General features: G+C 49.3%; 1 protein-coding gene across 1 annotated transcript in view; it reads right to left on the bottom strand.

Moving 5' to 3' along the window:
- Capzb (capping actin protein of muscle Z-line subunit beta) overlaps nt 1–20,310 on the bottom strand; it is a 103,555-nt gene that overhangs the window by 54,944 nt on the left and 28,301 nt on the right. The window contains exons 2-3 of the mRNA XM_036178625.1: nt 2,194–2,274; nt 1,292–1,406 (exon numbers count right to left, since the gene is read on the bottom strand). Of these exons, the coding sequence (XP_036034518.1) occupies nt 1,292–1,406; nt 2,194–2,274 (196 nt within the window). The remainder of the gene's footprint in view (nt 1–1,291; nt 1,407–2,193; nt 2,275–20,310) is intronic.

The following is a 20,310-nucleotide window of genomic DNA, read 5'->3' as shown; positions in this document are numbered from 1 at the left end:
CTGAAGAAAAAGCCAATACTCCCCAGGTTGCACTTGGCAGAGCTGCCTCATAGGACTGCTGAGGACTAAATAAGGCCACACAACAGAGGCAGCGGACATCCTGCGCGAAACATTCAGAGTGGTGGATGGGACAGTCACGACAACATCAAGTCTGACTTCTGGATGTCTGTGCCACCCCAATGTACGGCGAGCAGGCATGCACATATGTATACACACCCTGAGACTCTGTCACAGCCACCTTCTGTTCAAGTCCAGCACAAGGCACCTGTGGCTGGCTTTCTCACAGGGCCACTAACCTCCTGAAATCATCCCCTTCTCACATCCCGAACAGTTTGCAATTCCTGCTCACAGCTCCTTCCGCTGCTCCATGCTTGTCTCACACACCTGCTCGCAGCTGGAGCTGCTGGCCCTATAAACAGAGATGGCTGCACTGGGGACCTTCCTGGCTGCTAGCAGGGTTTTATCTGGGATTGATGGCAAGCTCCTACTATCGCATTGTTTTCCTGGTGAAAGCATTCTGAATCCTGACAACGGAATAAAAGTAAATCACCAGAGCAGATGAATGGTCGAAAACCCCCTTTAAATGATGCCTCACTGCTCCACGTCCAGGAAGACACGGGACACAATGGGAAAAACAGACTTGGTCCCAGAACCCTTTAAATCATCTCTGTAAGCTGGAAGGGCTCCTGGGAGCTGATTTCAATCACTCCTGGGGTTTATAATGTTGAGCATTTTAGTATTTTTTATGTACTATTTCAGTGCCAGCTCATCCAAGGCATTGTCTTAAAGCCAATTATTTTATACGTTAAAAAAAACAAAACAACAACAAAAAAAACCTTTAAAAATGAGCTGAATACTTTAAAAACAGATGTGTTAAAACTTTCTGTTGCTAAACCTTTCAAGCTAGGAAGGACACTGCTGGTATAGGGCTGGCTGAGGAAGCTCACCCAACATGGGGGCCTGGGGTGCTTTCTTAGTGGATGTCTGGAGAAGTGTGACCTACATGCAAGCTTATAGAAAAATGTAATCAATGTAACTGAGGGAAGGGGTCATAATTAACTTTATAACCAACATTTATTCTGGACTTTATATCAATACAGATGGGCTCAGAGAAAGACCACCATATGAAACTCATCTTCTCTCTGTTGGAAGGAATCTCAGAGCCCAGTGGTGGGGTCTGGCTTGGGAGGGAAGAGGTTTCCTGTGTTTGGAATTCCACACAAAGAGCAGTACAGAAGAAAGCAAGTATGCGCCTTGACCTCGAGGGAAACCACATGAAGAAGGTACGTACCAGGTCGATCAGGTCACTGAGGTTTTTCTCGATCTGCTGTGGAGGCAGACGCCTCATTAGGTCCAAGGCACAGTCCAGCTGCTGATCGCTCTGTGGAGGAACAAAAGACAAGCATCTAAGTCACTCCTGCCAACACTAAGAGCTCCTTCAAAAAGGCATTCATTCCTTCTGATGCTGCTTCCTCATGGTACTCTGAGACCCAAGGAGCCTGCAATGGACCCTCTGCCAGGCTCTTCTGAGTCTGCAGCCCGGAGGGATGTTGTGCAGACAGTCTGCCCCCTTTCCAGAGCAGCCTGCCTATGTGCGATCCTGCAGGGGAGAAGGCAAGATGGAGGCTCCTTCAAGCCCTCTCAGTACTCCGATGCAGCAGAGCTCCCAGCTACAGGTGCTGACTCCCACAGGCTCTTGGAGAAAGTTCGGGTTACCTCTGCTCTAAGCCAAAGATGAACATTATCATGTGACACCGCCAGGCCAGGGAGGCCCCGACAAACTCCACATCAGAAAGAAGTGAAGAACCGGGCAGGGCCAAGGTGTGTAATGAGATGACAAGCTCGTCATTCAGTCAGTCAGTTAACCAACGCCTGTTGAGTTTCCCCGGCCTCTCTGAAAAGCGGTCTAAGGCCTAAAATACCAAACAGGCAAGAGCTTGTGGCAGGATGGCTAAGCGGGAAAGAATCTGTCACCAAGCTTGGCAACCCGAGTTCAATCCCTGGGACTGGCACAGCGGAAGGAGGAACTGACTGCCCACGAGTTGTCCTATCTTCCACAAGTGCACCTTGCCACATGCACACACACAAATAAATGAGTTAACTTTAAAATGGCTCACTCTAGCCAGTAAAATATAATAAACTGTGCCAACTGCTGTCTTAGGGTACTGAAGGGTAAAACCCACTCTTACTCACTGAGCACCTTCCAAAGTCTCAGAGTTTGCTGCTTGGTACTCCCCTGACTTATATTCACTGAGGGCCACTGTGTACCACTCACTGTAGACATAGAGCAATGATAAAGGGACAGGAGGGGAGGGGAGGGAGGGGAGGGGAGGGGAGGGGAAGAGGAGGAGTGAGGCAAGACCAGTGTAGAGCAAAGGAAACTTGGTGCACAGCGGGCTCCAGCACAGAGAAGTAAGTTCCAGCACCTTGAAACTAAGTGAGGAAAGTGTGTCAAGAGAAGGGTGAGGATCAGGATGAGGGTGGGACATTCTGAGGGCAGGTGGCCCTGGGAGTCCCCAGCATCAAGAAGAGGTTCTGATTCCTATCTAATAAATACCTGCACTGGTCCAGCTCACCTCAGGACCTCTGAAGGCACTACCCGAGCAGGCCGAACAAAGGGTCTCATAAAACACACACAGGAATCCACAGAATGCCACATCTGGCTGGAATGAGCCACAACCTTTGAGGATTATTGCCATCCAGACTCGACCAACCACAGCAAGTGTGGGGCAGGGGCCCACTTTGTATCCACCAGACTTGGCACACGGCTAACTGGAGCTAATTATATTTTCACATATACATACATGGCAGATTGTTTAAAAAAAAAAAAAAAAAGTTTGTCCCTTGCTCAAGATGGTTATACACGATCATTTATTCTTAGACAACAAACTCAAGAAAAGAAAACAAAATACTCCCAACTGTGCGGCTGCTTTTGTTTAATGAGGCATTCGGTCCTCATGAACTTCTTGCTTGTGACATCCACTTTTACGGCAAGATACGTTGCCAAGGCCACAGCAGTATGGACTTGGCGCACAGGCACTGAAAGCTATTGCAACATGTCAGGGTACAGCACAGGTGGGCTGACCAACTCCATTTCCAGGTCTGCACCCCCCCACACACACACACATTGACTTGGAACCCTGGGGAGGTTTCTTCACCTCCATCAGCTTCCATGTGTGCATGAGATGGGACAGTCACAGTATGGTGACTCGGTAATAATGAATACGGGATGTCAGCACACAGCAGCAGTATGTGTTTAAAACCTGGAGCATCTTATGTAAATATCATTCAGGCCTCACATATGTAAAAACTTGATCTAAGGGTTGGAGAGACGGTTTAAAGGTTACAAGCATGTGTTGGTCTTCCAGAGACAAAAGTTCAATTCCCAGTACCCACACCAGGTGGCTCACAACCACTTACAACTCCAGCTCCAGGGGAATCCACTACACTAATGGCTTCTGGGGACGGACACACACACACACACACACACACACACACACACACACACACACACACGACATCACTATTTTATAATACTCCTCCCATCTTCCTGCTGCCACCAACTAGACAGCATGTTCAATCTCATTTTGCCCTCACAGAAATGATAACCCTGGAGCAAGAAATGTGCTCAGCTGGTAGAGTGTTTGCCTACCATGTGCAGGGCCCTGGGTTCCATTCCCAGCATAAGCCAAGAGTATGGTGGTACATATCTGCAATTCTAGCACTTTCCGGAAGGCAGACAGAGGCTCAGAAGTTCCAAGTCATCCTCATCTATATAATGAACTCGAGACCAGCCTGGGACACTCGAGATCCTGCCTCCAAATAAAGGACTGGGCAGGGGCTGGAGAGATGGCTCAGTAGCTATGAGTTCACACTGCTCTTGCAAAGGACCTGATTCTGTTCCTAGCACCCATATCAGGAGGCTCACAAAGGCCTGCAACTCCAGTTCCAATGTATCTAACACCTCTGGCCTCTGAGCATGCACATACATACACATACATGCACACACTTAAACACAGTAATTTTAAAGAAAGAACGGAAACTCTGAGTCAATTAAAGCTAGTGTTTCTCACCCAGAAATGATTTCTGCAGGACCTGCCATGTCCTCACGTACCCCAAAACCCCAGCATGCCATTCCTGCTCACCCCAAGGGGCCTCTGCAGAAGGCCTTCCTTTCAACCAGCCAGACTGCACCCGCAGGCAGGCACCACTCCTGCCCGCCAATCTCAGGAGGACTCAGTGCTCGTCCCAATTCATCTTAATTGGAAACGTGTCACAACAAATTTCTGGGGCTAAGGATGTTTAACTCTCATTAGGTTAGGAAATGACTAAATACTTCCCATAAGTGAAGCAACATGGGAAAGCCTACTGACAGCCTGTAAAAAGTTAAAATTAGAGCAGACTGGAGCCACTAGCTAGGAGTCATCCCAAGTCCAAGGGGTCCTAAGGGAAACGGCACCTAGAACACGAAGAAAACAGGATTAAGGTGAGGGGATCCCTGGGAGACAACCCAGGAGATGCCCCCATTTTTACAAGGTCCATACCTTTCATAAGGTATGAGTGAACTTGTCTGTCATACATGGATGTTTATGCACCTCAAACTAATGTGGCAGCCCAGGGAACGATGAAGAGTCACACAGCTATCAGAAGATGGAGATGACCTTGTCCAGGTCTTAAGACATGCTGTGAAGTTTCTAACTGTGCTAACCTGTTACTGCCGGAGTCAGCAGATACCCAAGTATATAATTTTTTTAGACTTAGTCTATGTGTATGGATATATTGCTTGCATGTATGTCTATGCACCCTGCACATGCCTGGTGTCAATGAAAGTCAGAAGAGGGTGTCAGATCCCCTGGAACTGGAGTTACAGACAGTTGTGAGCCACCATGTGGGTGCTGGGAATTGAACTTGGGTCCTCTGAAGGGCAATAAGTGCTCATAACCACTGAGCTATCTCTCTAGCTCTCCTAAATGAAGTACTAAGAGGAAACCCCCAGGAGCAAGTGAGGATGAGATGCAGCAGAGGACCTCCTTCCTGTAGCTAGATGTTTGTGTGACTTCAATCTGTGCCTGGCTTTGAGCCTGTTTGCCCTCTGAGATACCTCCTAGATGGATCCTACCCCTCCTTCCTCATTCTACATGAAGATACATGGCTGGGTCCCTCTCCCCTGCCCATCTATAAAACCATCATTCTTGATTCACAATTCGACAACTAGGCATTGAGTGCCAACCTTGGGCCAGGCCCGGAACTTGGCCTGATATATGAGATTTAGTCATAATTATCACAGAACTGTCCAAATAGCCACCTGCTGTGGGATGTGCACATGAAAGGACATGGAAGACACAGGCACAGCATAACGGAGTGATTAACCTTTGTGCCCATGCCCATCTCTTAGGCTGTCCTCCTCCACAGTTACTTCCTTTTTTTTCCAAACTGCAGCCCCTTGACTAACATGGCTTCTTCCAAATGCCCTCCTTCAGAAAGCAAGCTTTCTGGGCTCTCCTTCCCAGAACACTGGTGGTTATGGGATGGGATGAAAAGGAAGTAGCCAAAGAAAGGCCACTTCACTTCACCTTCCACAACTCTCTGCCCACTCAATTAGTCACTCAATAATTATTTATTGTCTCCTAGGAAACAAGCTCTGTTTTTGATGCTAAGTAGTGAACACAAAGACCCTGGTCTTTACAGAGCTTACAGTGCAGTAAAAAAATCAGAATCAATTAGGAAAAAAAAAAAAAAAAAATCAGCCAGGACAAGAGCTTGAGGGTCTGAAAGGGTAAGAGCAGAAGCTTCTGAAGGACATCAGCAGAGGTAGGAAAGATTTGGCTTTTGCTGGCTTTCACATGGCTTAAAAAAAGGTCACAAAACTGCCTAACATGCCTGGCAACAAGAAAAATAATGTCCACATGGACGAGAACTAACAGTCAAATAAAATACCACAGGCTAAAATATCCCCTGGAGCATACGGACACCAGAGTGTCATCCAGTCCTCTGCAGTTAAACCTGCCCTGCTAAGCACACACAGAGACAAAGTCCCCAGGAAATCATCAACAAAGAAAGCGTATAAGTACCTATGCAGGGGACACCCAGCGCCAGGCATGTCCCAGCCTGTGATAAGCCCCGGCTGAACACAGTACACACACTATCCCAGCACTGATAAAGCCCAGAAGACTCCCAGGGACATTGGGGGGCGGTGACTGTACCCCAGGCAGCTCCTGAGGGACCGGCAGGGCCATAGTGCACCTTGGCAGTAGGAAAGGAAGGGAGGGTTGATGAGAACCCTCCTGTCCTGAGAGCCAGCACAGCACAGGGAGGGGAGGAGCAGCTGGGATCCGGTGTGGGAGGTGACTGGGCCTTATCGTGACTGACTTGTACTCAGTTACTCCCAAGCCACTCAGAGCTTGTTTAGCCTGGGCCCTGGCTTAGAGCCCCATCACTGCATCAGTGGTGTTTTCGTCTCTATGTTCTCTGGATTCTTAACTTTAAAATCCACTGCTCTGTGTAGGTTTAGAAGTTTCTGAAGAGTTCCACAGAGAAATGTCAACACCTGCATCACAGGAGACTAATTTTCCAAAATCAGCCCTAACTAGGCACTCTACCCTGTGCAACGTGCCTGGTGATCCTCGCCCCCTACTGTACCCACTGTGTCCATACCGCTTTCTTCTTGGAAGTGGAGTGTGTCTGTGACTGTTTGAACAATCCTACAGCAAGACTAATGTTGAGTGACTGCAGAGGATAGGTAAGAGCAGATGAGAATCTCAGGCCCTATGAAAGAGACCGGCCCTGAGCCCCAGACCGGCCCTGAGCCCCGGACTGGCTATCCCTATGATTACAATACAAGCCCCTAAGCCAGAATGACCTGGCCAGAATGATCCTGAGCTGAGAACCCACAGAAAGGCTGGAGAAACTTTAGAGACACCAGGCCTTGGGCAATCTTGTTGGATGACCGTATTATGCAAAGATTCTTGTGCTGACCACTGGGGGGCAGTCTGACTAGAGATGAGCTTTGTGCAGAAAAGACCAGCAAAGGGCCTTCTCCCCACCTCTGCTTCCACAGCAGTCTGCTGAACTCTGAGAGGGTGAGGTGGTGTCTAGGAGACAGGAGGTGGGTTGAGAAGTTCAGAGTGCATGTGGTCTGGGCATCCTTTGAAACATGGCATATTTGACTCCAGAGAGAACCAGAAATTCACAGTTCTACTATTTCCAGGCAGGATTAGACCTGGTCTCCCTGACTGGTTAGGGCAGATGTAGACTATAGAAGATCTGTATGTAAACAACCCTGGAGGCCTTGGAGCCTGCAGAGCTGGTGCCTCGGTTTACATTCCTGGGAGGTTTAGTGAACACTCACTTCACAGACAGCACTTGGGGGGGGGGGGCGCTGCTGGCGCCTGGAGGCTGGGCTGACTTACCACAGACATGTCTCACTTAACCAGGACTGGCCTCAGATGATCTCGTGACCCAGCAAGCAATTGTTTAAAAACAGAATCTGCTTTCTGACTTGGGACTTAGAACAGTTTGTACTGGGGGCTATCTGGGAGAGATTGAGGGCAAACCCAGCCTCTGCGCCAGGTCACTCTAGAAAAATGCACATTTTGGTTTCATAAAATGAAAAGTGATTCTTCTATTGAATGGCTGCCCCTGGGAGGGACACTGATGAACGTGGCCAGACACAACAAAGTACCCTCGGGGTGGCACTTGTCTCCATCTGTAAAGAGGTCAAAGCAATGCCTGGCTGGTACCTCCCTGGGGTCTACTGCACATTGCTATGGCTAGCTCACTGACGTCTTTTAAAACAGGCTAACACAAACATCGTGTGACGTACCAGGAACCATCTAGCGCTGTCTTAGATCATGACAATGATGATGCCTCAGGAAGGAAGGAGCTCAGGTCCCTGAACAGCCTGACCTGCTAGCTCATGTGCCTTATCTTGACAAAAAAATTAACTATTTAAAGTGACCAGCATGGTGGCAGAAGCAATGTCATGTTGACGGCACATCTTTCCCACATAGAACTCACTGGGACATAATGACAGGGCTTCTCTGCCAGGACACCCTCCTGTCACCCTAGGGCCCATTCTTCCCTGGTTCTATTTGACACAGGCTTTCCACATGGGCTGCCAAGTCTCTAGGAAGGAGGGTGTCATTGAAGTTGCCAAGTCACTCAGCGCCAATAGAGGACAGGCCTGAAAGCCCTGTGTGCCACGCAGTATGAGGACCAACAGCTCCCTACAGCTGCAATGAGGAGGACAGAAGGACAGGGTGGACCAACTCCACAGTTGCAATCCTCCTCGATCTTCTGCACTCTGCAGCCTGCTCCCTGAAGCTTCTAGACCCATTTGTTTGTCCCAAGGTTACAGCTGAGAAATGTTGCACTATGAAACCACCTCCCTATCTGCCAGTGCTTACACGGCCTTGGGAGGTTATCTAAACCGGACCACTGTAACAGGCCTAGAAGAGTCCCAAGGTGCCTAGACATCTGACCCAACAGTGGCAACTTCCCTGTGCTTCTCCACTGTGTTACTCCAGCGGAAACTCAGCAGCCTGCGCACAGCTCCCGCCTTGCTCCCGAGCCACCACGGATGGCCCTTCTCCTACACGGTCCTTTAGGAACTGAAGCACCCGGACTGAGTCACACACAAGAGCTGGAGCTGCGCTTCCATTTGCAGCCTCCGCCTCCACCTGCAGAACTCTGGGTAGTTTCTTCCTGGGGACTGGAATTCACTCTGCAAACCTGGTGGACAGGCGGAGTTCTCTGAAAGGAACAGGTCCCAGAGTCTCAGGAGCGACAGCTGTGTTGGCACCTCCTGACAATGGTAGACTCTGCTCTCAGCAAGCAGGTCTACTTTCGGGCTCTTCTACCTGCAGTGGAAGGCAGCTGCCCTTATTTCCTGTACCCTCCACTTCTTCTACACACAGACGGTGGCCACCTATGTACCCACACATATGTCCTGTGTGCTGAAGCAACTCCCAACCAGCACTTCTACAGGTGGCTGTCTGTTTTCCATGCCTTGGACATACTAAGGCAACAGGGATGGCAACGAAGAGAAACACCCAGGTCAGATGACAACAGACGAGTCAGTGCTTGGCTCTGCCAGACTCCACCAGCATGTTCTTGGGCCTGCTTATGCCAGCTGGCTGACCTGGAGCAGAATCCACACTGTAGCTTGCTTCGGCCAGGCTTGAAAACACGGAGCTGTTACACTGACGGGAGTCTCCAAACCTTCTAAATGAGGCAACTTGTGGCCCAGATTGGCCTGCAACTCAAGACTGGGACCCAGATACAAACCCTTCATTCTGCACCTGTGCTTTCCCACCTGCTTAGTCATAAGCAGAAACTGAAGGACAAGACTGGGCTTGCTTCCTCAACCAACAGTATGGTGGAAGTTCTGTCAGGAGCCCTGACCAGGACAGCACTGAAAGGCAGGTCCTGGGTTCACCGGAAGTTAGAGAGGGGAGGAGAGGGCACACGACTCAGACCACTCTGAGTTTTCAGGTGAACTGCTCATCGTTAAGAATATTCGAGGAGCCGGGCAGTGGTGGCGCATGCCTTTAATCCTAGCACTTGGGAGGCAGAGGCAGGCAGATCTCTGGGAGTTCGAGGCCAGCCTGGTCTACAAAGTGAGTTCCAGAAAAGAAAGGTGCAAAGCTACACAGAGAAACTGTCTCAAAAAAAAAAAAAGAAAGAAAGAAAGAAATTAATATTCAACGTGCAAACCAATTTCAAAAGAAAAGGGAAAGACAGTAGCATGGCATCTGTTGGCGAGCCACTGATGACCAGCCCATGTCCTGGGGAGGATGGCGGCGCCAGTTTCACAGGCAAGCAAAGGGAGCCAGGAGGCTTAGGCCACCTGCCCTGGAACCAGAGCACTATGACACGACCGGCCTCCACGCCCGAACAATCTACACAGGCCGCGAACCAACAGGCTCCACTCGGTACATCAACTTCCAGGAACAGGCTGCTGCTGGCTCAGAACCAATCAGCAACAGCAAGAGTCTTCTCTAAGGCTGGGCAGGGCCGGGGCAGTCCTTCACCAATCTGTCTCCTTGGATTACAACCAAGTCTCACACACACCACTACTGACAGGTGATTTCTTGAAAACACTAAGGCCTTCTGGAGACAGTTTCTCTGGTTGATGGTTTCCTGGCCCCTTCAGAAGAGTCCACAGGGCGCCATCACCTATGGGCTGCTCATTAATGGTTCACAGATGTCTCCAGCTGCCTCCTCTGCACCATCCTGGCTGGTTTCATATAACCAGCGACTAAGCCTCCACTTTGTCAACTGGCAGCTAGACACATAATTAGGGGCAATCCCAAGACTTCTTCACTAAATGGCATGTGTGCTGTCCACATCCACCTCAATGCCACCAGAAATGCAAGAAGACGCTTCTCAAAAGCCAGACAATTAATCCAGTGTCCCTATATTCCAAAACTGCTTGGAAAAGGTCCACACGTGCACTGGCCAAGAGAAGTGAATGCCTTTTGTAGCAGGGGTGGCCAGGTGACAAAAACCTTTTCCTAAACATAGTCACAAGGTAGCCTGATGCAATCTGTAATATCTGGACATGGGTTTACCCCAATAAAGCACAGCACAGCTTTCAAAGGATTGGGGTGGAGGTATGACAAATCAGGTCCAATTGGCCACAGCACAAACAGAAAGGTCTCAAAGCAGCAATATGTAAAGAATGTGGAGGGTGAAGGATAATGAAGTCTCCACCAACCCAAGCATTCGACCTACAAACAGGACAGGGCTGTTTCTTGATTTAGTTCCAAAGGGAAGCTTAAAGGGAACACAATACTTGTGCATCAAATAAGCACTGGGTGGGCTGGGATGTAACTCAGCAGTAAAGTTGCTTGCCAAACACACATGAAGCCCTGGGTTCAAGCCCCAGCACAGGAAAAATAAACCAATAGCATATGTCTATTTTAAAACGTATTTTAACTTTTAAACTCACCCACAACATGTACTGATCAGACCAAGGCCTATCTACTACCTCCAACACACCACTTCTCGGGCAGGGCCATTCCAAGTCCCCTCTACTAGCTATTTTGAGTGTATGGGTAACAGTAGAGTTGCTGTACTGTGTGCTGTGAAACGCTGGCGCTCTAGGCAAATGCATCTCTACACTCGGTGACTTCTTCCTACTCCCCAGGCCCATATGTGACAAAGTTTGGAAGACTGTACCCAACTTCTGCGAATTGCTCTCTCTGTGTCCCAGCTTGAAGGTTAGACACCACACCGAACTGTCAACTACAGGTACAGAAAAGCGGAACAGAATCCTGAAAGGACAGTCCCTCACACCCACCCCCACCATGTCACCAAAGCTATTCTGCTGATGGAAACCTACAATGCAATATCTTACCAACATGTGACATGCTTGTAATTTTGCTGTTGTTGGTTTTCAAGACAGGGTTTCTTTGTGTAGCTCTGGCTGTCCTTGAACTCAGAAATCCACCTGCCTCTGCCTCCTGAGTGCTGAAATTAAAGGTGTGTGCCACCACTGCCAGGCATGCTTGCAAATTTAAACTAAGACCTGGTACTCCTCTCTTCTGGTGTACACCAGGGTCCACGGGGCAGGGAGATGTAAAAAAAAGATACTTCCTATCTTCACTGTTCTAGACCCACGACAGGTGCCTGGCAAATCTCTGGCTGGCAGACAGGACCTCAGCAGCAAGACAGTGGAGGGTGTCAAGCCTGCACCTGCCAAGTCCTGGCAGTGGGGGTCTGGACAAGTCTGTCCCTTCTGGAGCCTTAACTCTTCCATCTGTTAAATGGAAATAACCACAGTATCTCCCATGCAGGGTCACTGGAAGGCAGTATTGAAGAAGCGCCTGTAAAGAAATCCACAGTCTAAAACCATGTCCAAAGGCCAGGCTCCAATGTCTCTACGCAGAATTCAAGCCACGCCTGTCCTCTGCTTACTAGTTAACATTACCTGAAGTTACACAAGTAGGTAGCCTCCAACAAGGGCTTGAAAAATCCATTCTGTCAAAGGCTGTCATTTTGCCTCTTCAGCTAGACCAAAGCAATCTCTACCAAGTGCCCAGATAGCCTTCCATCTGCAGACGTGGCTCATCTGAGCTGGCCCGTCAGCAAGCCACCCCAGCAGAGGCTGGAAGCCCTCCCACCCTCTGTTCTGGAACGAATGCTGAGTGCAGTGTCTCAAAGGAAGCTGTCAAGGGAAGGAGTCAAACACCCTGAATGGGCAGAAAGAACTAGAGAGGGAGATACCAACCCCACCCTCCCCTGCCCCACTTCCAAAATGTCCTGCTGATCGGGAACTAAGCTCAATCCTGGGCAATGCTGTTGAGGACCATGCTATCCGACTACCATCGAAAGCAGCCTAGTGAGGTCAGAGCAGCTTCCACTAAACCAAAATGGCAGCCTCCACCTCACAGCCACAGAGAAATCAGCAAAAATATAGCTATAGCTGTGTGTGTGTGTGTGTGTGTGTGTGTGTGTGTGTGTGTATGTGTGTGTGTGTGTATAGGTACATGTGCATGTGCACAAACGTACACTGAGGGCCAGAGGACAACCTTACATACTTTACTAGTTAGACAAGACCTCTCACTGGCTTGGGACTTACTAAGTAGGCTATGGGGGCTAGCCAGCAAGCTCAAGGGCTCTGTCTGCCTCTTTGGGATTGTAACACACAGCCCTAAGTAAACTCATGCTCCTTGTCCTAAGACCCTGCCACCTCTCTGTGACATTTCCACAGGAGGAGTAGTCAGTTACTCAACATCTGGGTTGGTACCACTGAGCTGCAGAGGAAGCAGACAACACCCTAGGTGAGGAGCAGTACAGAGGTGGTCAGCAAATTCAGACCCCACCAGGTATGTGTGCATGGCCTCGGGCAAGCCTCTGAACTTCAAGCTCAGGTCTCCCCAGAAGACAAGGATCGTGGTGATCTCTGCTCTGTGCTATTCTTTAGAGAGGAAACGGGGGTGACTAGTACATATGTGGGCCATGAGTCAACAGGAGAGAAAAAGAATGAGAAGGTAAAGTCTCACATTTCAAACTAAGGGCTTCTCTGGCCACCTCTAGGGAACCGTACTGGACTCTACACCACAGGCGATACTGTGCCCTGGAGGCCCGAAGATCCATGAGCCTGGACACTTCCACGGCCAGAACACAGGGGACTGGACAAGCTTGCTGGTCTGGGCTGTGCATCTCTCTGTGCACCTGTGTGAAGGGACTGCTGGGAGGCCAGGAGAACACATCTCTACAGATCCCAACACTCAGTTCCTCAGAATGGCACTTCCCATGCCCAGGCAGATAAACTCTCATCCGATGCATCTGCCAATCTGACCACTTTCACTAAAGGTAAACAGCCTCAGCTGGGGATACAGCTCAATCATTGGAGCTCTAGCAGTCACAAGGCCCTGGGATTAGACCTCCATCCAGTTCTGACCGCTCAAAACATGACCATCAGTCTCATAACTTTCCGTAAAGGTAAGAAATGCCACATGCCTGAGGCCAGGAAAGGAAGAGACTGGAAGGAAAGACCAGGGTGCTGCCCCTGATTACCTCTACACTGTAGATTGCTAACCTACAGATGGCTAAATACAGAACCCCACAGAGCACTGGGAGACATACTTTCCCAATTAGTGTTGGAACGATTTCCAAGAAAGACAATACACAGAGCCTCGACTGTTTCTGCCTCTTGGGCCTGTGAATGTCCGAGCTGCCTGCACACCATCTGCAGTGAGAAGAACACTTCACTTGGTGTGAAGAACAAGTCCTACACCAGAGGACACCTCACCAGGGGCAGTAGGGTTACTGTCACAAAAGATGTCCTAGTACTGTAGCATCAGACAGGCATCTACCCAGGATCCCTCCACCCCCACCCCAGCACAGGGAAACCAGATAAACGGCTATCCAGGGGCCTCAGCAAAGTCAGCTTCAAAACTCACTCACTCATGACAAAAAGAGAAAACATCTTTGCTTCACTCTGCCAAGTTTGTCTGATAGTTAGCTCATAAATTCTGCAACCAGATGGAACAGGGCTGAGTTCAGGAACGTGGATGGGGGTGTTTCCTCAGCTTTCTGCTCAGGGATAGGCAGAGGGCAACTCACTTTCCCCTCCTAACCCTTGACTCCCCAGAGAACAAGTGTTTGTATGGCCAACAAATGTTCAGCTTTCTGCAGAGGGCCAGACAGAATCCATCCATCCATCTGAGTATTGTTCTTACCTCCCACCACCTCCCCTGGCAGGAGAGGGACCAGGCCCATGGCTCCAAGGTCACACTCCTTACTTACAGGATCGTGGGAACACTTATGGAGACCCTTGTCACAGCTCTGCCAGCTGGGATAACTGCTCGGGGGAAAAGCTGGAGAGCAGGCTCTGACAGGACATGCAGGCTGCAGGCAGATGCTGTACTCTGGAAACATGCACAGCTCAGTGCTTTGGGCACAACTCAGGCAGGAAGAGGGGGCACCCCCCCTCACTGCCCCCTCACCTCCCCTGTGCACCTCAGCAATGTGATGCTCCCCGCAGCTTTGGGAAGGCAGATTGTAATGAGAAAATTCTATTAGAAAATGAACCAAAGGCAGCCAGAACATGCTGAGGGAAAGGAGGAAGGTTCCCAAGATGACCCCCCTAGGCTTCCCACCGCTGATGCCCCTGGCTTCTATGGGGCAGGGGCCTGGTCTGTCTGTGTGCTGTCTCCCGAGAGATTCTGCACAGGGCCGGAGGACCATGCCAGGGGCTATGTCTGTTCCTCTGCTCGGAAACCCAGGAGTGGTTCCAAAAAGAAGACTCGGTGCTGTGCCTGAGTCCCCAGTGGGGCTGACCCAGGAGACCGTCACCTTCACCAGCAAGGTTCGCTCACTTTCTTCCGGTTTCCCCTGTGGCCTCTGGCTGAGGAGCATGGCTTAGCTCATTCACACAGGAAGATTAATTCCAGAGCAAGGGGCAGGGTAGGAATCCGGTTCCAATCAAAGATGGAACACAGCTTTGCTCACGGCCAGATTTATTCTTGACTGAGCCCCTCCAAGACCTTGCAAGTTCAAGGAGGTATGGAACATGGAGGTAGGTCTCAGTGGTGACTACCTGCCCACATGAAGTGGACACAACCTGAGGAAAAGACAGGTGAAGTGCAGGGCTGTTTCAGCCCCATGGGTGGACATCAGAGTTTTAAAACCATTACCAGACACCCTATTCCTGTAGGATGCGGCCACACACACTTGGAGTGGAATGGAAAAAGCCCTTATCAAGTGGCAGGAATTTTGAGTTAAGATCTTTGTTTCTTAAAAAGCACCAGACTCTTGGGGGACTTCCGTTACTTCAAAGTCCCGGTCCCCTACACAGCCCCGCAGCACTGGCCACTCCGGTCTTTGCTGATGGCCACCTGGGGACCACCCCAGGAGAAAGAGGCAGGCAAATAGATATCTGTGAGTTTCAGACCAGTTGGGGCTACACAGTGAGCTCCTGCCTCAAAACAAAACAAAACACAAAACTCCAAGGCTCTGAAGACGCTGAAATCAGAGCGCTGCTGCGTGACAAGCAGGAAAGCAGCAAGTGCGTCCGGCTCCTGCCTGTCTTGCCGACCAGACCCTGCAGGGAAGGGACTGGGGTGCCCTGGTGGCACACATGAGTCCATCTGCTCGGGGACTCAGCTTCCAAGTGAGGGAAGGGTGTACACAGGGTCACTGCAGCCCAGGCTGGGGCAGGAAGAGGAGCCTCCGTGACAGACATAGAGGAACGGCCTGCAGACAGGGTGACGGCCTGCAGACAGGGTGATGGGGTAGGGAGAGGGGCACAGCACACACATTCCACTTCACTCACTGAGCAGCTACCACAGAGGGCGGCAAAGCAGCATGTCTGCCCTTGCAGCACACTGATGCCTGACGGCTGCCGTCACCAGAACTCTAACTGCAGGGGACCACTGGGCGATGGCGGTGTACGCCTTTAATCCCAGCACTTGAGAAGCAGAGGCAGGCGGGTCTTCTTTCCAGGCCAGCCTGGTCTACAGAGTGAGTTCAAGGACAGCCAAGGCTATGCAAAGAAACCCTTCTGGGGGGTGGGGATGACGACACCTGAAGAGGACTGTTTCACCCGCTCCCCAGGTGTCTTGGAAACAAACGAACAAAAAACCCAGAGGAATCAATACTGAACAGACATGGTTCTGGAGTGTCAGACACTGTGTTAGGATCTTTAACATTAGAAAACCAAACTGCCAAGGGCCAAACTATTGTCTAAACAGCAAAATTCTGTGACAGTGCACGGCTCCTCTGCCGTCCCACAGCCCCTGGCATCATGAGGTCAGTTCGCTATTCCCTACCTCAGCCTCATGTAACAGAGCCGCCCCTGAGGTCCGGAGCCAACCACCATGGAAGCCTTTTGAAGGACTAGGTGAAATGCAGGCAAGATAGCGAGAAAGCAGTTTTGCAACTAAGTTTCCAATTGGGAAGAAAAACAATTTAAGAGTAAGGACACCAACCCTGAGACTCAGGAATTCATAAAGATTGTCTAAGAGGCTCTGACATGAAACATGTTCATTTCAGCAATATGTGTAACAGCCCAAAGTGAAGGCAAGCTTGATCTCCAACAAGTGTAGTACTGTACAATGATAACATAACACACTGCAACCTGCCATCATTAACAGGAAGTTTCCAAGGCTGTTAGAGGATGCTGTTGGGAGAGGTGGAAAATTTGCTTTGCTAAAAAATAGGTTCAGAGAAGACGGGGAAAACACCAAAATGTAAAAGAGGTTTTGCCCATAAAGGGGAATGCTGAGTAAATTATTCCTCTCTCCCACCTCAACACAGTTTCCCTGTATAGCCTAGGCTGACCTTGAAAATGATCCTCCTGCCTCAGCCTCCCAGTGACAGAATTACAGGTATGCACCACCAAACCTGACAAATCTCTTATTTTATTTTTTTTTTTGTATTTTCCACAAGTAAAACACAAACTCTTCCAGCCGGGCATTGGTGGCGCATACCTTTAATCCCAGCACTCGGGAGGCAGAGGATCTCTGTGAGTTCGAGGCCAGCCTGGTCTCCAAAGCGAGTTCCAGGAAAGGCACAAAGCTACACAGAGAAACCCTGTCTCAAAAAACCAAATAAATAAATAAATAAATAAATAAATAAAATAAACCCACAAACTCTTGCATTTACCATTTTTTCCTGATTGTATGTATGTCTGTACGTAATATGTATGTATGTATGTATGTATGGTGTGATCTCTGTAAAAAGGTGAGAGGCATTGCATTTATTTATTTGTTTGTTTATATTTTTGCAATGCCTTACTTTTTACAGAGATCACACCATACATACATACATACATACATACATACATATTACGTACATACATACATACAATCAGGAAAAAATGGTAAATGCAAGAGTTTGTGTTTTACTTGTGGAAAATACAGTTTGACAGCCTGGTCCCTACCGCTTGCAAATGTTTTCTGATAGATATTATTTTCAAAGCAAAATAATTACGTTAGGGACTAAGGATATGGCTCAGTGGCAGAGCATTTGCCTAGCATGCATAAGGTCCTAGGTTCAGTTCTCAGCCCCACAAATGCTAGCAACTACTTTAAAACAGAATCCACGTGATCCACATACATGAAATGGACGAGTGACTCCCTGGGGCGGGTGGAAAGGAAGATGAGTAGAAATGGTCTAAGGTTCTTCTCGGGGTGAGGGAAGCATTCTCAAATTGGACTATGGTTATGGTTATACAACTCTGTACAGGTACTAAAAATTTACAGAACTGCACTGTACACTGAATACTGGGAATTTTTATTTGAAAGAAAGAAAACAAAATCACAATCGCAAGCCTAGAGACGATGGTGGCTTTGAGGGAGGCAGCCACCGACTCAGGGCTCTGTTGCCAGAAGTCCAGGCAGGGCAGGAGTGTGTGACACATCATGTGAAGGCTCACCAGATCCCCAGGTCAGCTCCAACTGGCACATAGCCTGGGAGAAGGTAGGCTCATAGAAGAGACCATCTTCTCTGCAGAGATGAGTGGAAATGGAGACCTTGGCGGCTCACGTGCCTAAGTGCTATGCACAGCTCAGGACACACTGTGTGCTGGAGAGCTAAAAACACTTAGCTCTCCTTAGCTCTCCAACAGGAACTGCAGAGCCACCAGGTCGAGATGTGCTGTGATGCTGTGCAAGCGCTCAAGTCAAGGGGAGGAGACGGTGAAAGCGGAAATGAAGACGACTACAGTAATGCATGTGGAGGAGTGAAGGGCGTTAATGACGGAATGTAATAATGCAGTAGAGAGGCCTTGGTGATTAGACGCTAGACAAACTGGACGCCTTCACAATCTCAGGAATAACTGGCAATTAAGCATCAAATGCTTTTAGAATGTTCCTCTAGTCTTAGCTGTCCTGGAACTTGTTCTGTAGACCAGGCTGGCCTCGAACTCACAGAGATCCGCCAGTCTCTGCCTCCCAAGTGCTGGGATTAAAGGTGTGCGCCACCACTGCCCGGCACGTTCCCTTCCTTCTGTGCTCTACTCAAAGGTGGTACTGGGCAGAGGTTAGCTGCCCCTGCAGTGAGGACATGAAGGCCAGCCTCCCAGCACAGACAGGCAACTGCACATTCTGCAACCATTACCACATCTGCACTCAAATACTTAGCGCACACGCAAATAGCTGAACTTAATAGTTAACCCCGAGTGAGTGAAAGCACCCTTTGTTTGGAGGCAAGATGTGGCGCACTCTTTGCATCTTTTCTATATCTTTTCAACCCTGAGTTTTTTACAGCAGAACTGCTCAGACTCTCAAATACTACAATCCATCTGTCAATTGGGTCTTGTCAACCTAGCCCTCTCTGGGGGGCTCTTTTTTCTCCAGACACTTTTTGTTTGTTTGTTTGTTTGTTTGTTTGTTTGTTTTAGACAGGATTTTTCTGTGTAGCCCTGGCTATCCTAGAACTCACTCTGTAGACCAGGCTGGCCTCGAACTCACAGAGATCCACCTGCCTCTGCCTCCTAAGTGCTGGGATTAAGGGCATGTACCACCATACCTAGCTCAGCCACATTAAAAAAAAAAAAAGTGTTGAGTGTTTTGCCTGAGTGTATGTCTGTGTATAGTGCCTGAGGATACTAGAAGAGGGAGCTGGGAACTGAACCTGGGTCCTCTGGAACAGCAGTGCTCTTGGCTGCTGAGCCATCTCTCCAGCCCATAGATAAAATTCTAATACTGAATATATGTCCCAAGTGCACAACCTCACTGTCCCAAACATGACACCTGTCTTATTGATGACTACAATGGGTCCATATTCCAGCCCTCATAAGAAGACCTTTCCTGTGAGCATTCAAAATTTTTGTTGTCTTTGGTGTGAAGGATTGGAAAGGATGTGGGAAAGAGTTTAAATGTGGCCAAGGGATGTCAGCAACCTTAGACCTTGTCTTTGAGGAGGCCTGGGGAAGCAAGGACCGTAGACCTTTCCATGGATCTTCTTCCAAGTATTGTGGGGATGTAGTGGCACAGCCACGTGACTCAGTTGGTGAGCACATGCCCCCAAGCTCAGGACCAGACCTCTGTTCTCCCCATTCACAATCCTCAAAACGGCCCCAGCTGCTTGCAAACATCACAGTGCTGTCCCAACAATGACTATCAGTAGTCACAGCGGGACATTTAGAGCTCAGTGGAAGAGCACTTTGCCTAGCAAGCTCAGGGGCCTGGGTTCAAGACCAGCACTGCCCCTCAAAACAAACAAACAAAAAAACAAACAAAATTCATCACCTGACCTCGCATCCCCACTACGTTCTAAGTCCCCTTCAGCACAGCAGAAGGCTGAGGGCTGAGAGCTAGAAGCCCCAGTACTCTGCTTTCCAAGAGAGTTCAGAGATAGAAATTAGCATAGTGCCTCCCTCACCCTTTTAATCCACAAATCTCAAAAAAATCTCCTGCCCCGTTTCCTCTTTGGACCATGCATGAGTCAAACCTGGTTCCTATTGTGACCGTGTAGACCAAAGGATGGGTGATGTAGTGTCCCACCCTCCGATATCTGGCATGATAACCCAGCTATGACCGCATATAACTCCCCCTGCCTGGTGATCAGACTGACTTTACTCCCCAATGTGGCAACAAATTGTCACTCAGCCACCGTGTTTCCTGGGGAGGCTTTGCTGCGATGGGTCTTCTCACACCAAAGACTTGGTGCCAGGTACAGTGAGACTTCCACCAACTCTGCTGTTTCCCTCTCCCTCCCATCTCCCTTGGCCACCTGTTGCTCCTCTCCCACAAGACCCGAGGGGAACATCAGCATGTTCAGGCTCTGGTTCACATCTTCTGGGCTGGTGGCTGCCTAGTCCTGGACTACCTGGCACTCCAGAAGACAAGGGTGAAA

Source organism: Onychomys torridus, chromosome 2 (genome assembly GCF_903995425.1).
Source record: "Onychomys torridus chromosome 2, mOncTor1.1, whole genome shotgun sequence".
Classification (NCBI taxonomy): Eukaryota; Metazoa; Chordata; class Mammalia; order Rodentia; family Cricetidae; genus Onychomys; species Onychomys torridus.
This window is presented reverse-complemented; position numbering and strand designations above follow the sequence as displayed.